At 46.2% G+C, this 22664-nt stretch overlaps 1 protein-coding gene across 1 annotated transcript in view; it reads right to left on the bottom strand.

Annotated features, from left to right (window-relative positions):
- The window catches only part of LOC138667022 (gastrula zinc finger protein XlCGF57.1-like), a 100300-nt gene that overhangs the window by 66874 nt on the left and 10762 nt on the right, over window positions 1-22664 (bottom strand). The window contains exons 2-5 of the mRNA XM_069755265.1: window positions 3327-3476; window positions 3018-3197; window positions 2813-2936; window positions 2617-2729 (exon numbers count right to left, since the gene is read on the bottom strand). Coding sequence (XP_069611366.1) covers window positions 2617-2729; window positions 2813-2936; window positions 3018-3197; window positions 3327-3404 — 495 coding nt within the window. The 5' untranslated portion in view covers window positions 3405-3476. The remainder of the gene's footprint in view (window positions 1-2616; window positions 2730-2812; window positions 2937-3017; window positions 3198-3326; window positions 3477-22664) is intronic.

The following is a 22664-nucleotide window of genomic DNA, read 5'->3' as shown; positions in this document are numbered from 1 at the left end:
AAAATTTCATTTAGCCTCAATTTGTTCATTTCCACATGGGCAACAGGATAAAATTGATCCTAAAATGTATTGGTCAATTTCTCCTGAGTACACTGATACCTCACATGTGGGGGTAAACCACTGTTTGGGCACGCGGCAGGGCTTGGAAGGGAAGGAGTGTCATTTGACTTTTTGAATGAAAAATTAGCTCCAATCGTTAGCGGACACCATGTCACGTTTGGAGAGGCCCTGTGTGCCTATACATTGGAGCTCCCCCACATGTGACCCCATTTTGGAAACTAGACCTCCCATGGAACTAATCTAGATGTGCGGTGACCACTTTAAACCCCCAAGTGCTTCATAGAAGTTTATAACGCAGAGCCGTGAAAATAAAAAATCATTTTTCTTTCCTCAAAAATTATTTTTTAGCCTGCAATTTTTTATTTTCACAAGAGTAACAGGAGAAATTGGACCCCAAAAGTTATTGTCCAGTTTGTCCTGAGTATGCTGATGCCCCAAATGTGGGGGGGGACCACTGTTTGGGCACACGTCGGGGCTCAGAAGGGAAGTAGTGACTTTTGAAATGAAGACTTTGATGGAATGGTCTGCGGGCGTCACGTTGCGTTTGCAGAGCCCCTGATGTGCCTAAACAGTAGAAACCCCCCACAAGTGACCACATTTTGGAAACTAGACCCCCCAAGGAACTTATCTAGATATGTGGTGAGCACTTTGAACCCCCAAGTGCTTCACAGAAGTTTATAACGCAGAGCCGTGAAAATAAAAAATAATTTTTCTTTCCTCAAAAAAGATGTTTTAGCAAGCAATTTTTTATTTTCACAAGGGTAACAGGAGAAATTGGACCCCAATATTTGTTGCCCAGTTTGTCGTGAGTACGCTGATACCCCATATGTGGGGGTAAACAACTATTTGGGCGCACGTCAGGGCTCGGAAGGGAAGTAGTGACGTTCTGAAATGCAGACCCCAATATTTGTTGCCCAGTTTGTCCTGAGTACACTGGTACCCCATATGTGGGGGTAAACCACTGTTTGGGCGCACGTCGGGGCTCGGAAGGGAGGGAGCACCATTTGACTTTTTGAACGCAAGATTGGCTGGAATCAATGGTGGCGCCATGTTGCGTTTGGAGACCCCTGATGTGCCTAAACAGTGGAAACCCCTCAACTCTAACTTCAACACTAACCCCAACACACCCCTAACCCTTATCCCAACTGTAGCCATCACCCTAATCACAACCCTAACCCCAACCCTAACCCCAACACACCCCTAACCACAACCCTAACCCCAACACACCCGTAACCCTAATCCCAACCCTAACTCTAATCCTAACCCTAATCCCAACCCTAACCCTAATCCCAACCCTAACCACAACTTTAACCCCAACACACCCCTAACCCTAACCACAAGCCTAATCTTAACCCTATTTCCATGGCTAGCCCTAATTCCAACCCTAACTCTAATTCCAACCCTAACCCTATGTGCCCACGTTGCGGATTTGTGAGATTTTTCCGCACGATTGCCTTTTACCTGCGGATTTACAGCTGATTTCCAGTGTTTTTTTGTGTGGATTTCACCTGCGGATTCCTATTGAGGAACAGGTGTAAAACGCTGCGGAATCCGCACAAAATTGATATGCTGCGGAAAATACAACGCAGCGTTTCCGCACTGTATTTTCCGCACCATGGGCCCAGCGGATTTGGTTTTCCATAGGTTTACATGGTACTGTAAACCTGATGGAAAACTGCTACGAATTCGCAGCGGCCAATCCGCTGCGGATCCCTGGCCAATCCGCTGTGGATCCGCGGCCAAATCCGCACTGTGTGCAAATACCCTAAACCTAACCCTAACCCTAGCTCTAACCCTAACCCTAGTGGTTTATTATTGGCCCTACCTATGGGGGTGATAAAGGGGGGGGGGGCATTTACTATTTTTCTTATTTTGATCACTGTGATATAACCTATCACAGTGATCAAAATATACCTGGAACGAATCTGCCTGCCGGCAGATTCGGCGGGCGCACTGCGCATGCGCCCGCCATTTTGGAAGATGGCGGCGCCCAGGGAGAAGACGGACGGACACCGGGAGGCCCGGTAAGTATAAGGGGGGGGGGGAGATCTGAGCATGGGGGGGAGAGATCTGAGCATGGGGGGTGGATCGGAGGTCGGGGGGTGGCATTGGAGCACGGGGGGAGGGGCAGGAGGACGGGGGAGCAGACAAGACGGCGGAGGGGAGCGGAGGACCAGGGAGGAGATCGGTGGCGGTGGGGGGGTACATCAGTGTTTCCAGCCATGGCCGATGATATTGCAGCATCGGCCATGGCCGGATTGTAAAACTTCACCAGTTTTTTAGGTGAAATATTACAAATCGCTTTGATTGACTGTTGAAAGTGAAACTGCCAATCAGAGCGCTAAAGTACCACTCCCCCTGTCCCTGCAGATCGGATGAAATTGGAGTTAACCCTTTCACCCGATCTGCAGGGACGCGATCTTTCCATGACGCCACATAGGCGTCATAGGTCGGATTGGCACCGACTTTCATGACGCCGTCGAGAAGGGGTTAAAACAAGACTGAACATAAGACCTTTACAGCCTTCTACACATCATAGGGAAAATCTCATGATACCTTCTCTCCATCTATCTGATGATCCTGAGGAAAATCAGGATCTTCTTGTTTACAGTCCTGTGGAAGAAGAGGACGGGGACATCTCTCTGGTGTTGTCATCTTACTGGATAGACCTGGAGGAAACACATACAGGGACTGAATTCATTCTTTGCATAAAGATAATTATAGGCCGTGTGTATTTAGTCCTGTCTATTACCTGGTGATGTGAGGGGCTGGGGAATCTCCATCATGACGTCCTTGTACAGATCTTTGTGTCCTTCTAAATATTCCCACTCCTCCATGGAGAAATAGACGGCGACATCCTGACACCTTATAGGAACCTGACACATACAATGATACAGTCATCCCTGATCCCTCCATAGCGTTACTGTATAATGTCCCAGCATTCCCAGCAGTGTCACCTCTCCAGTCAGCAGCTCAAACATCTTGTAGGCGAGTTCTAGGATCTTCTGGCCATTGATGTCCTCATGTATCAGAGGGTGAGGTGGAGGCCTCATGATTGGGCTCAGGGGTCTTCCCCATCCCTCAGACACAGGGGCCTGACAGCGCTCATTAGAGGTCTTCTTCACTACTGTGTAATCCTGGTTATGGAGAGACACATTAATAAACCTCACTACAGACATTTCCAGAGTCCTCACCTCTCCAGTTCTGTCCATCTGTTATTCCCATAGAGAAGAATGATGTAATGTGACGTCATCAGAATCTCTCACCTCTCCAGTAAGCCGGAAGAGGATCTCTAGGGTGAGGTGTAATATCCTCTCCGCCATCTTGTCCCTGTCCCTATCCATCCTTGTAGGGTCACTCAAAAAAATTCTCTTTTATAGAAGTTCTCCACTGAGAGGATCCGATATTGTAGGGACCTGAATGGGGAGAAGATGACGATGTGACATCATAAAGATCCCATGTAAGAAATCTCCGTACCCGTTACCGATGTCACATGATAACTACATCCAGCCATGGCCCCGTCCTGCCCCCAGTATAACACACAATCCAATTATAGTCACATACAGATATTTATCAAATTATATCTCCAATCCAGCACCAAAAACATAGAACAAATCTAAAAAGAAAAATCTAAATTATCTGAATCTTTATTAAATAGTGCATAAAAACAAGACAAAGTTATAAAGTGCAGGGAACATCCACAAAGTACGGGACGGCAGATCTGGGGACGTCAGTAACAGATAATGATAGAAGCTACAGAAGATTGTAATCCCAGTAAATGTGATTGTCCCAGAAAGGCCCCAAAAATCGAGAAAACCGAGAAGGGGATATGTGTCAGCGCAGAAATAATGATACTAATGACTAAAAAATAATAAACACAACAGTATAGAAGTGCGCACACAAGCGGTCAATGTAACTGAGCAAGATTGCTCAGATGACCCCTTCGTCAGGACATACCACTTACAATATCATTGATATTGTAAGTGGTATGTCATGACAAAGGGGTCGTCTGAACCCTGAAACGCGCTGAATAAACCACGTTGAACTTTTACTATTCCTGGAATTCTTCTTGCGGTAGCGCGGTGATGATCCCCTTCTCCTTTTAAGGGCATACTTCTACCAGGTCTGGCACTGACCTGTGGATCTGCTGCAGCCTACATTATTATATGTCTTTTTATCATACTCACCAGGTGAGTAGTTCTCTTGGTGGGTGCACCCTATGCAATGCGAGATAAGACCCTATTGCGCTTTTGTGTCTCCTTTTTCTATCTTCCTTTTTATTTTTATAACATACCTTCCTGGCTTCTGACATTGAACTCCTTGACTATCCCGTCTCACGACATACAAAGAAAGATATCAAAAATCACGGAATAAATATAGAGAGATCAGCAATATCATACAGAAAAACTGATATCAGTGCGGTCTGTATGTAAAAAGTAATACAAAAAACATTCTCTGCTGTCGCCCTTTCTCGGCAGTTGCCCAATTAGCAGCTTAACCCCTTCATGACCTTGGGATTTTTCGTTTTTTCCGTGTTCGTTTTTTCACTCCCCTCCTTCCCAGAGCCATAACTTTTTTTATTTTTCCGTCAATTTGGCCATGTGAGGGCTTATTTTTTGCGGGGAGAGTTGTACTTTTGAACAACATCATTGGTTTTAGCATGTCTTGTACTAGAAAACGGGAAAAATATTCCAAGTGCGGTGAAATTGCAAAAAAAGTCCAATCCCACACTTGTTTTTTGTTTGGCTTAGCAACCAGGCAACCAGGCAACCCCCACATGTACTTATGCTGGCTAACAGATATAAATCATTCAGCTACAGCATTAAAAACTAAATTTCCGAGCACTAAAAAAATACTCGGAGGACACCCGAGCGTGCTCGGGAAATCTCGAGTAACGAGTATATTCGCTCATCACTAGTGGTAACTCTTATTCAGCAATTGGAGCAGTGATTCCCACAAAATTTTTACACTCGCCCCTAGGACATTGCATTCCGGGGGTGGTCAATGCGGATGTCTTTCCCTTCATGAACCCTAAACCTGTGGCTGTACCCTGATGTACTCTCGCACAGTTTGTACAGTTTAATTCCATACCTGGCCCTGTTACTGCGTACATATTGTCAGAATTTTAGCCTCCCTTTGAAATGATTCATCTATAGAAATGTCCCTATGGGGGTTGTGTGCATTATCACTATAATGCAAACATTTTTGGATTTCTTCAAATCTTTTCCTTGTCATGGCCATATGAAATACTGGTATGCTTTAGAGTATATCAGCACTCCAGTATTGCCGAAGCTCTGGTTTTCTGACTATGACCATATGCAGCATAATGCCCCAAAATTTCAATTTCTGCTGCATTTACAGGGGTCCATCTGAAGTATGAAAACATGGTATTTTTGGTGAAAAATTGATGGATCACCATAAAATTTATTATTTCCTCACTGAAAGAAAAATGTGAAAAAGTCCACTTTAGTGAGGCCTGTAGTGTCAAATTGGATTCCTGGGTTGCCCATGAAGTCTTGAACAACTGGCTGATAATTTTTTGCGAGTGAAATCCATATCGGATCGATTGGTGTAGGGATTGCCTCGGTCGAAGGGCGCCTTGCTAGGGGTCCTCCTGTAGGGGGGAGGCTGGGACAATGATGGCTTTGTGGCAACAAAGGATTGTTAGGATGTTGTATGAAGATTTATCTATTAATGCTATTATTGTGATAAAAGTAATGTTATGTTTTTTTCCTATGGCCAGTGTTCTGTGTTCAGTTCTACTACAGGCTTTGCCTAAGGCCAGTCTCACACATCCAGATAATTCCGGTACCGGAAAAATCGGTCCGTGTGCTCACGTGGCACATCAGTGTGGCACACGTGCGGCATTCGTGTGCCGCCCGTGTGCCGACGGGGTACCACACGCACCGTGCAGGAGACAGCGCTACAGTTAAGCACTGTCCCCTGCATCTGGTGCTGAAGCCGCCATTCATTTCTTCTCTCCAGCAGCGTTCGCTGGAGAGAAGATATGAAAAATCTTTTCTTTTTTTTTTTGGTGTTTAATAAAATACTTACCCGGCTCCCTCGCTGCTTCCTCTCGTCGCCGCAGCTTCTCCTGTAAGAGCGGTCACATGGTGCCGCCCATTACAGTGATGAATATGCCCTATGGGAGGTGGAGCCGCATATTCATCACTGTAATGGGCGGCACCACGTGACCGCTCATACAGGAGAAGGTGGGACGGGTTTGGGGACAGGGATCTTTTTTTTAACCCCTTTACCCCCAAGGGTGGTTTGCACGTTAATGACCGGGCCAATTTTTACAATTCTGACCACTGTCCCTTTATGAGGTTATAACTCTGGAACGCTTCAACGGATCCCAGTGATTCTGACATTGTTTTCTCGTGACATAATGTACTTCATGATCATGATAGTGGTAAAAATTCTTTGATAGTACCTGCGTTTATTTGTGAAAAAAATGGAAATTTGGCGAAAATTATGAAAATTTCGCAATTTTCCAACTTTGAATTTTTATGCAATTAAATCACAGAGATATGTCACACAAAATACTTAATAAATAACATTTCCCACATGTCTACTTTACATCAGCACAATTTTGGAACCAAAATTTTTTTTTTGTTAGGGAGTTATAAGGGTTAAAAGTTGACCAGCAATTTCTCATTTTTACAACACCATTTTTTTTTTAGGGACCACATCTCATTTGAAGTCATTTTGAGGGGTCTATATGATAGAAAATACCCAAGTGTGACACAATTCTAAAAACTGCACCCCTCGTGGTGCTCAAAACCATATTCAAGAAGTTTATTAACCCTTCTGGTGCTTCACAGGAATTTTTGGAATGTTTAAATAAAAATGAACATTTAACTTTTTTTCACAAAAAATTTACTTCAGCTCCAATTTGTTTTATTTTACCAAGGGTTACAGGAGAAAATGGACCCCAAACGTTGTTGTAGAATTTGTCCTGAGTACACCGATACCCCATATGTGGGGGTAAACCACTGTTTGGGCGCATGACAGAGCTCGGAAGCGAAGGAGCGCCATTTGACTTTTCAATGCAAAATTGACTGGAATCGAGATGGGACACCATGTTGCGTTTGGAGAGCCCCTGATGTGCCTAAACATTGAAACCCCCCACAAGTGACACCATTTTGGAAAGTAGACCCCCTAAGGAACTTATCTAGAGGTGTGGTGAGCACTTTGACCCACCAAGTGCTTCACAGAAGTTTATAATGCAGAACCGTAAAAATAAAAAATCATATTTTTTCACAAAAATTATCTTTTCGCCCCCAATTTTTTATTTTCCAAAGGGTAAGAGAAGAAATTGGACCCAAAAAGTTGTTGTACAATTTGTCCTGAGTACGCTGATACCCCATATGTGGGGGTAAACCACTGTTTGGGCGCATGGGAGAGCTCGGAAGGGAAGGAGCGCCGTTTGACTTTTCAATGCAAAATTGACAGGAATTGAGATGGGACGCCATGTTGGAGAGCCACTGATGTGCCTAAACATTGAAACCCCCCACAAGTGACACCATTTTGGAAAGTAGACCACCTAAGGAACTTATCTAGATGTGTTTTGAGCGCTTTGACCCACCAAGGGCTTCACAGAAGTTTATAATGCAGAGCCGTAAAAATAAAACAAAAATTTTTTCCCACAAAAATTATTTTTTTAGCCCCCAGTTTTGTATTTTCCCGAGGATAACAGGAGAAATTGGACCCCAAAATTTGTTGCCCAATTTGTCCTGAGTGCGATTATACACAATATGTGGGGGGAGCCACTGTTTGGGCGCATGGGAGGGCTCAGAAAGGAAGGAGCGCCATTTGGAATGCAGACTTAGATGGAATGGTCTGCAGGTGTCACATTGCGTTTGCAGAGCCCCTAATGTACCTAAACAGTAGAAACCCCCCACAAGTGACACCATTTTGGAAAGTAGACCCCCTAAGGAACTTATCTAGATGTGTGGTGAGCGCTTTGACCCACCAAGGGCTTCACAGAAGTTTATAACACAGAGCCGTGAAAATAAAAAATCTTTTTTTTTCCCACAAAAATTATTTTTTAGCCCCCAGTTTTGTATTTTCTCAAAGGTAACAGGAGAAATTGGACCCCAAAAGTTGTTGTCCTATTTGTCCTGAGTACGCTGATACCCCATATGTTGGGGTAAACCCCTGTTTGGGCACACGGGAGAGCTCGGAAGGGAAGGAGCACTGTTTTACTTTTTCAACGCAGAATTGGCTGGAATTGAGATCGGACGCCATGTCGTGTTTGGAGAGCCCCTGATGTGCCTAAACAGTGGAAACCCCCCAATTATAACTGAAACCCTAATCCAAACACACCCCTAACCCTAATTCCAACAGTAACCCTAACCACACCTCTAACCCTGACACACCCCTAACCCTAATCCCAACCCTATTCCCAACTGTAAATGTAATCTAAACCCTAACCCTAACTTTAGCCCCAACCCTAACTGTAGCCCAAACCCTAACCCTAGCCCTAACCCTAGCCCTAACCCTAGCCCTAATGGGAAAATGGAAATACATTTTTCTAATTTTTCCCTAACTAAGGGGGTGATGAAGGGGGGTTTGATTTACTTTTATAGCGAGTTTTTTAGCAGATTTTTAAGATTGGCAGCCGTCACACACTGAAAGACGCTTTTTATTGCAAAAAATATTTTTTGCGTTACCACATTTTGAGAGCTATAATTTTTCCATATTTTGGTCCATAGAGTCATGTGAGGTCTTGTTTTTTGCGGGACGAGTTGACGTTTTTATTGGTAACATTTTCGGGCACGTGACATTTTTTGATCGCTTTTTATTCCGATTTTTGTGAGGAAGAATGACCAAAAACCAGCTATTCATGAATTTCTTTTGGGGGAGGCGTTTATACCGTTCCGCGTTTGGTAAAATTGATAAAGCAGTTTTATTCTTCGGGTCAGTACGATTACAGCGTCACCTCATTTATATCATTTTTTTATGTTTTGGCACTTTTATACAATAAAAACTATTTTACAGAAAAAATAATTATTTTTGTATCGTTTTATTCTCAGGACTATAACTTTTTTATTTTTTTGCTGATGATGCTATGTGGCAGCTCGTTTTTTGCGGGACAAGATGACGTTTTCAGCGGTACCATGGTTATTTATATCTGTCTTTTTGATCGCGTGTCATTCCACATTTTGCTCGGCGGTATGATAATAAAGCGTTGTTTTTTGCCTCGTTTTTTTTTTTTTTTTCTTACGGTTTTTACTGAAGGGGTTAACTAGTGGGCCAGTTTTATGGGTTGGGTCGTTACGGACGCGGCGATACTAAATATGTGTACTTTTATTGCTTTTTTTTTATTTAGATGAAGAAATGTATTTATGGGAATAATATATATATTTTTTTCATTATTTAGGAATATTTTTTTTTAATTTTTTTACACATTTGGAAAATTTTTTTTAAACTTTTTTATTTTGTCCCAGGGGGGGACATCACAGATCAATGATCTGACAGTTTGCATAGCACTCTGTCAGATCACTGATCTGACTTACAGTGCTGCAGACTTCACAGTGCCAGGCTCTGTGAAGCCACTTCCCTCCCTGCAGGACCCGGATCCGCGGCCATCTTGGATCCGGGGCTGGAGCAGGCAGGGAGGGAGGTAAGAGACCCTCGCAGCAACGCGATGGCATCGCGTTGCTGCGGGGGGCTCAAGGAAGCCCGCAGGGAGCCCACTCCCTGCGCGATGCTTCCCTGCACCGCCGGCACATCGCGATCATCTTTGATCGTGGTGTGCTAGGGGTAATGTGCTGGGGGCGGTCCGTGACTGCTCCTGGCACATAGTGCCGGATGTCAGCTGCGATAAACAGCTGACACCCGGCTGCGATCGGCGGCGCTCCCCCCATGAGCGCTGCCGATCGCATATGACGTACTATCCCGTCGGTGGTCATAGGGGCCCACCCCACCTCGACGGGATACTACGTCTAATGTCAGAAAGGGGTTAAACACCAAAAAAAAAAAAAAAAAAAAAGATTTTTCATATCTTCTCTCCAGCGAACGCTGCTGGTGAGGAGAAATGAATGGCGGCTTCAGCACCACGCTGGGGGGACAGCGCTTACTGTAGCGCTGTCTCCTGCACGGCACAAGGACTGCACACGGACAGCAACCGTGTGCGGTACGTGTTTTACACGAACCCATTGACTTTAATGGGTCCGTGTAATACGTGCGCTCCCGCGAACACTGACATGTCTCCGTGTTTTTCAAACGGACACACGGTCCGTGAAAACACGCTGACATGTGCAGAGACACATTGATTTTAATGTGTCTACGTGAGTCAGTGTCTCCAGTACGTGAGGAAACTGTCACCTCACGTACCGGAGCCACTGACGTGTGAAACCGGCCTGAGGCCGTCCCTGGGAATGCTGGAGGTTTGTCCACTAGGGGGACCATACAGCAGATAGAGATACAGTCTGCACTACACTAGAGATTAGATAGTGAATTTGGATTAGCCCACAGTTTAGGAGGGTTAGGTCTGGTTTTATAGAAAATGATCCCGGATTACAGTCAGATAGTCAGAGTCTAAGACGCAGTAAGTGCAAATCATGGGTGAAGTGAAGAGTAAGACTAAACATAGCAGAGTAAGAGGTTTTAGTGCACCGAAGGTGCAGCAGAGGAGAGCGAGTTCGGTCAATGCAAGTTTCTTAAAGAAGCACATCTCCAGCCACGTCAAGATGGTGGGACAGTTTTGGGCCTAAGGTCCAGAAAAGGTATAGCGATTCATGCCTCTGTCTCCCTGATGAAGAATTTGTCAACTGGGTCGTGGAGTGGGGTAAAGATGGACTTCAGGACAGGATGGGGACAAGGACTGATGGAGCACAAAGCCAAGGGAACATCTCTAAAAAGAGACTGTCTTAATCTGTATGCTGCAGCAATGTGTAAATGAATTCCACAGTAAAGTTGGACCTGTTAACTCAGACCCAAGGTCTTCTGTCTTGTTTGTAGCCGAATCTATTCCCATGGACAGGAAGGTAACGAGAGCTCCAGAAACAAAAGTGAGTAAGGAACGTACTCCACCACACAACACACTCCACCCAGACTTCTGTTTAGAAAAGGGGGTTTGGGCAACCAGAAGTCAGTTATGGCCCACAGCACACTGGCCTTGTAACCCCTTTCACCTCCTCACTAGATGAGGAGGAAAAGAGTTCTACAGGAATGTGGTTATCACTAGAGTTGAGCGACCTTGACCTTTTTAGAGTCGAGCCGGGTTTTGCGAAACCCGACTATGTCCAAAGTCGGGTCGAGTGAAATCGGCCGATTATGACGTAAAGTCGGGATCGACCGAAACACGAAACCCAATGCAAGTCAATGGGGCAGCATAGTCGGCAGTGAGTGGGGGCCAGGAAAACACCTAGAGTGGCCATTTTAATGTCAAAACCATCCATTCTTCTTAATGAAGCTTGTCAAGCGTAATTTACCTTATAATAATTGGAAGGCATTTGAAATTGGGGGTCATTTGGCTAAAGTTGTGGGGGGTAGGGCTGGTTCAAGTAATTAGTGGGCCCAGGAAATCTGGACCACGTCACGGCAGTGGAGCAGGGAGAGGTAAGTATTTCAACTTTGCAAGTGCTGTGAACCTGAGCAAGCAGGGGGGGCCCACTCGTTGGCATTGGCACTGGCACAGGGCCCCTCAAAGTACAGCGGTGTGTTTGCACGGCGGGGGCGCCTCCCACCGGCAGCAACACTTTTGCGTACTATGAGAGGCCCTGTGCCAGTGACGTCGCCAACTAGTATTCCTCCCCCCACCTGATGAAGGAACCTGCACTTTCATCTGCACCTTCCTCTTTGTCCCCGTGTAAGGTGGTATGGTATGCGGGAAGAGCAACCTGACTTTCAGCAGGGTCACAATGTTGTTGTGTAGCGTGCACGGGGAATGTTGCGTTATGGGTCAATGTACCAGCAGACTCATCTATCACTGGCTGGGCAATGGGCACGATGAAGTGGAAACACAGATATAGGCCCAAAGAAGAAAGTGGGCTAAATGCAGTTCAAAATTGGTAACACAGGAATAACCAGGGGGCATTGCAGTGGAGGACAACTGGAATGAGAGGCTGACACAGAGAGTAGGGCCAAATCAGTAAGTAGTCGAAATGCAGTTCAAAATTGGCAACCGTAGTAAACAGGCGGCACAGCTTTGTTCAGTGGAGGAGAACAGCAAGGAGTGGCAGACACCGATAGTAGGCCCCAAACCAACTAGTACGCCAAATGCAGTTGTTCCATTTAACCACAATTTAATGAGAGCCTGAAGATAGAAGCTCAGGAAAGGCAACCTGGGGAACACCTTGGAGTGTAACACACCATCTCTCTCCACCCCATACCCATTTTGTATGGCCTAATGCAGTGTACTTTTCTACAACTACTAAACGAGAGTCGGAAGACCGAAGCAATGGCAAGGAAACCTGGGGAACACCTTAGAGTGTAACACACCCTCTCTCTACACCCCATACCCAATTTGAAGGTCTAATGCAGTGTAGTTTCCAAGAACTACTAAACGAGAGCCGGAAGATCGAAGCTCAGGAAAGGCAACCTGGGGAACACCTTGGAGTGTAACACACCCTCTCGCTACACCCCATACCCAATTTGAAGGCCTAATGCAGCGTAGTTTCCAACAACTACTAAACGAGAGCCGGAAGATCGAAGCTCAGGAAAGGCAACCTGGGGAACACCTTGGAGTGTAACAAACCCTCTCTCTACACCCCATACCCAATTTGTAGGCCTAATGCAGCGTAGTTTCCGACAACTACTAAACGAGAGCATGAAGATCGAAGCTCAGGAAAGGCAACCTGGGGAACACCTTGGAGTGTAACACACCCTCTCTCTACACCCCATACCCAATTTGTAGGCCTAATGCAGCGTAGTTTCCGACAACTACTAAACGAGAGCATGAAGATCGAAGCTCAGGAAAGGCAACCTGGGGAACACCTTGGAGTGTAACACACCCTCTCTCTACACCCCATACCCAATTTGTAGGCCTAATGCAGCGTAGTTTCCGACAACTACTAAACGAGAGCCGGAATATCGAAGCTCAGGAAAGGCAACCTGGGGAACACCTTGGAGTGTAACACACCCTCTCTCTACGCCCCATACCCAATTTGTAGGCCTAATGCAGCGTAGTTTCCGACAACTACTAAACGAGAGCCGGAATATCGAAGCTCAGGAAAGGCAACCTGGGGAACACCTTGGAGTGTAACACACCCTCTCTCTACACCCCATACCCAATTTGAAGGCCTAATGCAGTGTAGTTTCCAAGAACTACTAAACGAGAGCCGGAAGATCGAAGCTCAGGAAAGGCAACCTGGGGAACACCTTGGAGTGTAACACACCCTCTCGCTACACCCCATACCCAATTTGAAGGCCTAATGCAGCGTAGTTTCCAACAACTACTAAACGAGAGCCGGAAGATCGAAGCTCAGGAAAGGCAACCTGGGGAACACCTTGGAGTGGAACACACCATCTCTCTACACCCCATACCCAATTTGAAGGCCTAATGCAGAGTAGTTTCCAAGAACTACTAAACGAGAGCCGGAAGATCGAAGCTCAGGAAAGGCAACCTGGGGAACACCTTGGAGTGTAACACAACGTCTCTCTACACGACGGAAGGGCTGATTCTTAGGAAGGAAGGCTGTTGGAAATAAGCATTGCGCGTCCGAGGGTGATTATATTCTTATTAGGTATATACTCACCCTCGGACGCGCCCTGCTTCTTTATTTGGAATGAATGTTTATTTGCAATGTGGTGTTGACTTTCTCTATTATTTTGGTAATTAATGATTTTATTATTTTCATTATTTTGCATCTTCTCGGCAATAATATAAAGAAGACGCGACAGGACAACACTCGGTGGATGCCATATGTGTGTTTTCAATTTAAAAAAACTTTCAGTTAACTACTTGCAGGAGAAAGTAATTGTAGCTGGTGGCCATTTTTAGTACTGTACCAGATTTTAGTTGTGTGTTTGTTTTTAATGTTAAAATGTCTGCATTTGATATCTCACCAGTATTTTCTTTTTTATAAGCAAAATACTTATTTTTATATTTTCTGATGTTGGTTCCAGGGGTACACGGCCAGCAGTGCCCTGGTCAGTGTAGTAGTAGTTGAAAGAATGGACCGCAGACAGGCATCGAAGGCCTAAAATAATAACACATGGCTGTAGGCAATTTTAAATTGGTTCCAGGGGTACACGGGCAGCAGTGGTGTGGTCAGTGGAGGCCTAGTGGAAGGAGTGACCGCAGACAGGCATCGAAGGCCTAAAATAATAACACATGGCTGTAGGCAATTTTAAATTGGTTCCAGGGGTACACGGGCAGCAGTGACCTGGTCAGTGTAGTAGTAGTTGAAAAAATGGACCGCAGACAGGCATCGAAGGCCTAAAATAAAAAAATTGGGCTGGCTGTAGGCAATTTTAAATTGGTTCCAGGGGTACACGGGCAGCAGTGGTGTGGTCAGTGGAGGCCTAGTGGAAGGAGTGACCGCAGACAGGCATCGAAGGCCTAAAATAATAACACATGGCTGTAGGCAATTTTAAATTGGTTCCAGGGGTACACGGGCAGCAGTGACCTGGTCAGTGTAGTAGTAGTTGAAAAAATGGACCGCAGACAGGCATCGAATGCCTAAAATAATAACACATGGCTGTAGGCAATTTTAAATTGGTTCCAGGGGTACACGGGCAGCAGTGACCTGGTCAGTGTAGTAGTAGTTGAAAGAATGGACCGCAGACAGGCATCGAAGGCCTAAAATAAAAAAATTGGGCTGGCTGTAGGCAATTTTAAATTGGTTCCAGGGGTACACGGACAGCAGTGGTGTGGTCAGTGGAGGCCTAGTGGAAGGAGTGACCGCAGACAGGCATCGAAGGCCTAAAATAATAACACATGGCTGTAGGCAATTTTAAATTGGTTCCAGGGGTACACGGGCAGCAGTGACCTGGTCAGTGTAGTAGTAGTTGAAAAAATGGACCGCAGACAGGCATCGAATGCCTAAAATAATAACACATGGCTGTAGGCAATTTTAAATTGGTTCCAGGGGTACACGGACAGCAGTGGTGTGGTCAGTGGAGGCCTAGTGGAAGGAGTGACCGCAGACAGGCATCGAAGGCCTAAAATAATAACACATGGCTGTAGGCAATTTTAAATTGGTTCCAGGGGTACACGGACAGCAGTGGTGTGGTCAGTGGAGGCCTAGTGGAAGGAGTGACCGCAGACAGGCATCGAAGGCCTAAAATAATAACACATGGCTGTAGGCAATTTTAAATTGGTTCCAGGGGTACACGGGCAGCAGTGACCTGGTCAGTGTAGTAGTAGTTGAAAGAATGGACCGCAGACAGGCATCGAAGGCCTAAAATAAAAAAATTGGGCTGGCTGTAGGCAATTTTAAATTGGTTCCAGGGGTACACGGGCAGCAGTGACCTGGTCAGTGTAGTAGTAGTTGAAAGAATGGACCGCAGACAGGCTTAGAAGGCCTAACATAACAAACTTGGGCTGGCTGTAGGCACTTTTAAATTGGTTCCAGGGGTACACGGGCAGCAGTGGTCTGGTCAGTGGAAGTCTAGTGGAAGGAGTGACCGCAGACAGGCTTCCAAGGCCTAACATAACAAACTTGGGCTGGCTGTAGGCACTTTTAAATTGGTTCCAGGGGTACACGGGCAGCAGTGGTCTGGTCAGTGGAAGTCTAGTGGAAGGAGTGACCGCAGACAGGCTTCCAAGGCCTAACATAACAAACTTGGGCTGGCTGTAGGCACTTTTAAATTGGTTCCAGGGGTACACGGGCAGCAGTGGTCTGGTCAGTGGAAGTCTAGTGGAAGGAGTGACCGCAGACAGGCTTCCAAGGCCTAACATAACAAACTTGGGCTGGCTGTAGGCACTTTTAAATTGGTTCCAGGGGTACACGGGCAGCAGTGGTCTGGTCAGTGGAAGTCTAGTGGAAGGAGTGACCGCAGACAGGCTTCGAAGGCCTAACATAACAAAATTGGGCTGGCTGTAGGCACTTTAAATTGGTTCCAGGGGTACATGGGCAGCAGTGTATGGTCAGTGGAAGTCTAGTGGAAGGAGTGACGGCAGACAGTCTTCGAAGGCCTAACATAACAAAATTGGGCTGACTGTAGGCACTTTTAAATTGGTTCCAGGGTAACACGGCCAGCAGTGGCCTGGTCAGTGTAGTAGTTGTAGAAAGAAGGGACCGCAGACAGGCTTCGAAGGCCTAACATAACAAAAATGTCAAAACAATGGTATTGTCAGTGCCAGGCATTGAAGGATGTCAGCGGCTAGACTACACATTGGTGAAGCTGTGAGAGATAATTTTGCTAGTGGTAGAGCACTGTTTGAGCTGGGGGGGGGAACTGTCTTGTGGCCGGCGGTACAGGCACAGGGCCCCTCATATTACAACGGTGTGTCTGACGTTGGGTGCGCACCACCACCGCCAGAGACACTTTATTGTACTATGAGGGACCCAGTGGCAGTGCCGTCGACCAAAAGCGGCCACACCCACCTCTTCAGACAAACAGCACTCTCAAGGGTCCAAGCGCAAAGTGGCGATAGCACGGCCCCGTGTGGGGAGTTTGGCCATTTCGTGAGGTGGAAACATGTCGTATGCTGGACAATCAGGTGAAGAAAATTACGAGATTGGAAAAGTCATTCAGAATAGTCCACAGGCAAGACCTTTTCATAGGAAAGCTAGGTGTCAGCCGGGCAGGGTGGGGCAAAAGATTTTGAAATCCAGTTGTGGTTCATTTTAATGAAGGTTAGATCATCTACATTTTGGGTAGCCAGACGAGTCCTTTTTTCTGTTAGTATTGAACCTGCAGCACTGAATACTCTTTCTGATAGGACAATAGCTGCCGGGCAAGCAAGCTCCTGCAATGCATATTCTGCCAATTCTGGCCAGGTGTCTAATTTGGATGCCCAGTAATCAAATGGGAATGACGGTTGAGGGAGAACGTCGATAAGGGATGAAAAATAGTTTGTAACCATACTGGACAAATGTTGTCTCCTGTCACTTTGAATTGATGCTGCAGTACCTGTCCTGTCTGCGGTCATAGAAAAATCACTCCACAACCTGGTCAGAAAACCCCTCTGGCCAACGCCACTTCTGATTTCTGCCCCTCTAACACCTCTGGTCTGCTGGCCCCTGGAGCTCGTGTGAGAACGATCACGGGCGCTGTGTGCAGGGAATGCCAGAAGCAAACGGTCAACAAGAGTTGATTGTTTTGTTGCTAATATTAGTTCCAAGTTCTCATGTGGCATAATATTTTGCAATTTGCCTTTATAGCGAGGATCAAGGAGGCAGGCCAACCAGTAATCGTCATCGTTCATCATTTTTGTAATGCGTGTGTCCCTTTTGAGGATACGCAAGGCATAATCCGCCATGTGGGCCAAAGTTCCCGTTGTCAAATCTGCGGTTGTGCTTGGTTGAGGGGCAGTTGCAGGCAAATCTACGTCACTTGTGTCCCTCAAAAAACCAGAACCCGGCCTTGCCACGCCACCAATTTCCCGTGCCCCCGGGAAAGCTTCCTCATTAAAAATATACTCATCCCCATCATCCTCCTCATCCTCCACCTCCTCTTCGCCCGGTACCTCGTCATGTACACTGCCCTGACCAGACAATCGCTGACTGTCATCAAGGCTTTCCTCTTCCTCTGGTGCAGACGCCTGATCCTTTATGTGCGTCAAACTTTGCATCAGCAGACGCATTAGGGGGATGCTCATGCTTATTATGGCGTTGTCTGCACTAACCAGCCGTGTGCATTCCTCAAAACACTGAAGGACTTGACACATGTCTTGAATCTTCGACCACTGCACACCTGACAACTCCATGTCTGCCATCCTACTGCCTGCCCGTGTATGTGTATCCTCCCACAAAAACATAACAGCCCGCCTCTGTTCGCACAGTCTCTGAAGCATGTGCAGTGTTGAGTTCCACCTTGTTGCAACGTCTATGATTAGGCGATGCTGGGGAAGGTTCAAAGAACGCTGATAGGTCTGCATACGGCTGGAGTGTACAGGCGAACGGCGGATATGTGCGCAAAGTCCACGCACTTTGAGGAGCAGGTCGGATAACCCCGGATAACTTTTCAGGAAGCACTGCACCACCAGGTTTAAGGTGTGAGCCAGGCAAGGAATGTGTTTCAGTTGGGAAAGGGAGATGGCAGCCATGAAATTCCTTCCGTTATCACTCACTACCTTGCCTGCCTCAAGATCTACAGTGCCCAGCCACGACTGCGTTTCTTGCTGCAAGAACTCGGACAGAACTTCCGCGGTGTGTCTATTGTCGCCCAAACACTTCATAGCCAATACAGCCTGCTGACGTATGCCAGTAGCTGCCCCATAATGGGAGACCTGGTGTGCAACAGTGGCAGGTGCGGATGGAGTGTTTGTGCGACTGCGGTCTGTGGACGAGCTCTTGCTTCTGCAGGAGGACGAGGAGGAGGAGGAGGAGGAGGAGGGGGTGCGAACGGCTACAGACAACTGTTTACTAGACCGTGGGCTAGGCAGAACTGTCCCAAACTTGCTGTCCCCTGTGGACCCTGAATCCACCACATTTACCCAGTGTGCCGTGATGGACACGTAACGTCCCTGGCCATGCCTACTGGTCCATGCATCTGTTGTCAGGTGCACCTTTGTGCTCACAGATTGCCTGAGTGCATGGACGATGCGCTCTTTAACATGCTGGTGGAGGGCTGGGATGGCTTTTCTGGAAAAAAAGTGTCGACTGGGTAGCTCGTAGCGTGGTACAGCGTAGTCCATCAGGTCTTTGAAAGCTTCGCTTTCAACTAACCGGTAGGGCATCATCTCTAACGAGATTAGTCTAGCTATGTGGGCGTTCAAACCCTGTGTACGCGGATGCGAGGCTAAGTATTTCCTTTTTCTAACCATAGTCTCATGTAGGGTGAGCTGGACTGGAGAGCTGGAGATCGTGGAACTAGCGGGGGTGCCGGTGGACATGGCAGACTGAGAGACGGTGGGAGATGGTATTGTTGCCGCCGGTGCCCTAGATGCAGTGTTTCCTACTACGAAACTGGTGATTCCCTGACCCTGACTGCTTTGGCCTGGCAAAGATACCTGCACAGATACAGCAGGTGGTGCGCTAAATGGTGGTCCTACACTGCCGGAAGGGATGTTGCGTTGATGACTAGCTTCATTGGCCGAGGGTGCAACAACCTTAAGGGACGTTTGGTAGTTAGTCCAAGCTTTCAAATGCATGGTGGTTAAATGTCTATGCATGCAACTAGTATTGAGACTTTTCAGATTCTGACCTCTGCTTAAGGAAGTAGAACATTTTTGACAGATGACTTTGCGCTGATCAATTGGATGTTGTTTAAAAAAATGCCAGACTGCACTCTTTCTAGCATCGGATACCTTTTCAGGCATTGCAGACTGAGCTTTAACCGGATGGCCACGCTGTCCTCCACCAGGTTTTGGCTTTGCCACGCATTTTGGGCAAGATACGGGCCCGGCAGATGGAACCTGTGGCGATGTTGATGCCTGCTGCGGCCCCTCCTCCTCCTCTGCTTCAGAACTGCTGCCGCCTGCACCCTGTTCCCCCAATGGCTGCCAATCGGGGTCAAGAACTGGGTCATCTAATAACTCTTCTTGTACCTCCTGCGCAACTTCGTCTGTGTCACCGTGTCGTTCGGTGGTATAGCGTTCGTGATGGGGCAACATAGTCTCATCAGGGTCTGATTCTTGATCAGCACCCTGCGAGGGCAATGTTGTGGTCTGAGTCAAAGGACCAGCATAGTAGTCTGGCTGTGGCTGTGCGTCAGTGCACTCCATGTCAGATTCAATTTGTAATGGGCATGGACTGTTAACTGCTTCACTTTCTAAGCCAGGGACGGTATGTGTAAAGAGCTCCATGGAGTAACCCGTTGTGTCGCCTGCTGCATTCTTCTCTGTTGTTGTTTTTGCTGAAGAGGACAAGGAAGTGACTTGTCCCTGACCGTGAACATCCACTAACGACGCGCTGCTTTTACTTTTACCAGTTTCACGAGATGAGGCAAAAGAGCTAGAGGCTGAGTCAGCAAGATAAGCCAAAACTTGCTCTTGCTGCTCCGGCTTTAAAAGCGGTTTTCCTAATCCCAGAAAAGGGAGCGTTCGAGGCCTTGTGTAGCCGGACGACGAACCTGGCTCCACAGCTCCAGACTTAGGTGCAATATTTTTTCCCCCACGACCACCTGATGCTCCACCACTACCACTACCCTCATTACCAGCTGACAATGAACGCCCCCGGCCACGACCTCTTCCACTAGACTTCCTCATTGTTTTAAAAACGTAACCAAACTAACGTTATTTGTTGCAGTCACACAACTTACACGGTGAGCTATAACTTCAGTATGATTTAGCTACCCCTTTACAGGTTGGTGAGACCACAGCGAAAATCAGGCCCAATGTTACACACTCTTTTTTTGGTGGCTGCAAATTAGAGAGATGCCCCACACGCAGGACTGTCACTGAAGCACAAATGTTAATATTAATGTCACACTATTATTTTTTTTTTATTTTTATTTTTTTCAGGAACACTTTAGAAACCCCCCCCCAAAAAAAAATAGATTTTTGCAGGGAGAATTTAGAAAACAAATGTAACAAACTATATGCTTTCTATGGGCCACTGAGTGAGAGATGACGCACACAGGAATCAGGAGTGGCACACAAGCCCAGAGGCCAATATTTTTCTACCAATGATTGATGGAGTTATTTTCTCTGGTAGATTTTGGAACCCAAATCAAGGAAAAAAAATATAGGCTTTCTATGGACCACAATTGGAGAGAGAGAGAGAGAGAGAGAGAGAGAGAGAGAGATGGCACACCCAGGAGTCAAGACTGGCACACAAGCAGAAAGGCCAATATTAATCTTCCACTGTTTTTTTGGGTTGTTTTCTTTTTTTTTTTTTCAGGGAGACTTTAGAAAAAAAAATAATAAAAAAAATATGATTTTATCAGGAAGAATTTAGAAACCAAATAAAATAAAATGATTTTTTCAGGGAGAATTTAGAAAACAAATAAAACCAAAAATAGGCGTTCTATGGCCCACTGACTGAGAGAGAGAGAGAGATGGAACGCTTAGGACTGGCACACAAGCCCAAAGGGCAATATTAATCTCCCTTTTTTTTTCCAGGGAGAATTTCTAAAACCCAAAAAAAAAATAAAATAGGCTTTCTATGGCCCACTATTTGTGAGAGAGATGGGACGCTCAGGACTGGCACAGATGGCACGCTCAGGACTGGCACAGAAGCCCAGAGGCCAATATTAATCTCCCTTTTTTTCTGGGAGAATTTATAAAACCAAAAAAATATTTAAATAGGCTTTCTATGGCCCACTATTTGTGAGAGAGATGGCACGCTCAGGACTGGCACAGATGGCACGCTCACAACTGGCACACAAGCCCAGAGGCCAATATTAATCTCCCTTTTTTCAGGGAAAATTTATAAAACAAAAAAAAAAATTAAATAGGCTTTCTATGGCCCACTATTTGTGAGAGAGATGGCACGCTCAGGGCTGGCACAGATGGCACGCTCAGGACTGGCACACAAGCCCAGAGGCCAATATTAATCTCCCTTTTTTTCAGGGAGAATTTATAAAACCCCCAAAAAAAATAAAATAGGCTTTCTATGGCCCACTATTTGTGAGAGAGATGGGACGCTCAGGACTGGCACAGATGGCACGCTCAGGACTGGCACAGAAGCCCAGAGGCCAATATTAATCTCCCTTTTTTTCTGGGAGAATTTATAAAACCAAAAAAATATTTAAATAGGCTTTCTATGGCCCACTATTTGTGAGAGAGATGGCACGCTCAGGACTGGCACAGATGGCACGCTCACAACTGGCACACAAGCCCAGAGGCCAATATTAATCTCCCTTTTTTCAGGGAAAATTTATAAAACAAAAAAAAAAATTAAATAGGCTTTCTATGGCCCACTATTTGTGAGAGAGATGGCACGCTCAGGGCTGGCACAGATGGCACGCTCAGGACTGGCACACAAGCCCAGAGGCCAATATTAATCTCCCTTTTTTTCAGGGAGAATTTATAAAACCCCCAAAAAAAATAAAATAGGCTTTCTATGGCCCACTATTTGTGAGAGAGATGGGACGCTCAGGACTGGCACAGATGGCACGCTCAGGACTGGCACAGAAGCCCAGAGGCCAATATTAATCTCCCTTTTTTTCTGGGAGAATTTATAAAACCAAAAAAATATTTAAATAGGCTTTCTATGGCCCACTATTTGTGAGAGAGATGGCACGCTCAGGACTGGCACAGATGGCACGCTCACAACTGGCACACAAGCCCAGAGGCCAATATTAATCTCCCTTTTTTCAGGGAGAATTTCTAAAACCCAAAAAAAAAATAAAATAGGCTTTCTATGGCCCACTATTTGTGAGAGAGATGGGACGCTCAGGACTGGCACAGATGGCACGCTCAGGACTGGCACAGAAGCCCAGAGGCCAATATTAATCTCCCTTTTTTTCTGGGAGAATTTATAAAACCAAAAAAATATTTAAATAGGCTTTCTATGGCCCACTATTTGTGAGAGAGATGGCACGCTCAGGACTGGCACAGATGGCACGCTCACAACTGGCACACAAGCCCAGAGGCCAAT

The sequence above is a fragment of the Ranitomeya imitator genome, chromosome 2 (assembly GCF_032444005.1).
Source record: "Ranitomeya imitator isolate aRanImi1 chromosome 2, aRanImi1.pri, whole genome shotgun sequence".
Lineage (NCBI taxonomy): Eukaryota > Metazoa > Chordata > Amphibia > Anura > Dendrobatidae > Ranitomeya > Ranitomeya imitator.
Note: the sequence above shows the minus strand (reverse complement) of the source record. Positions and strands in the feature narration are given on the sequence as shown.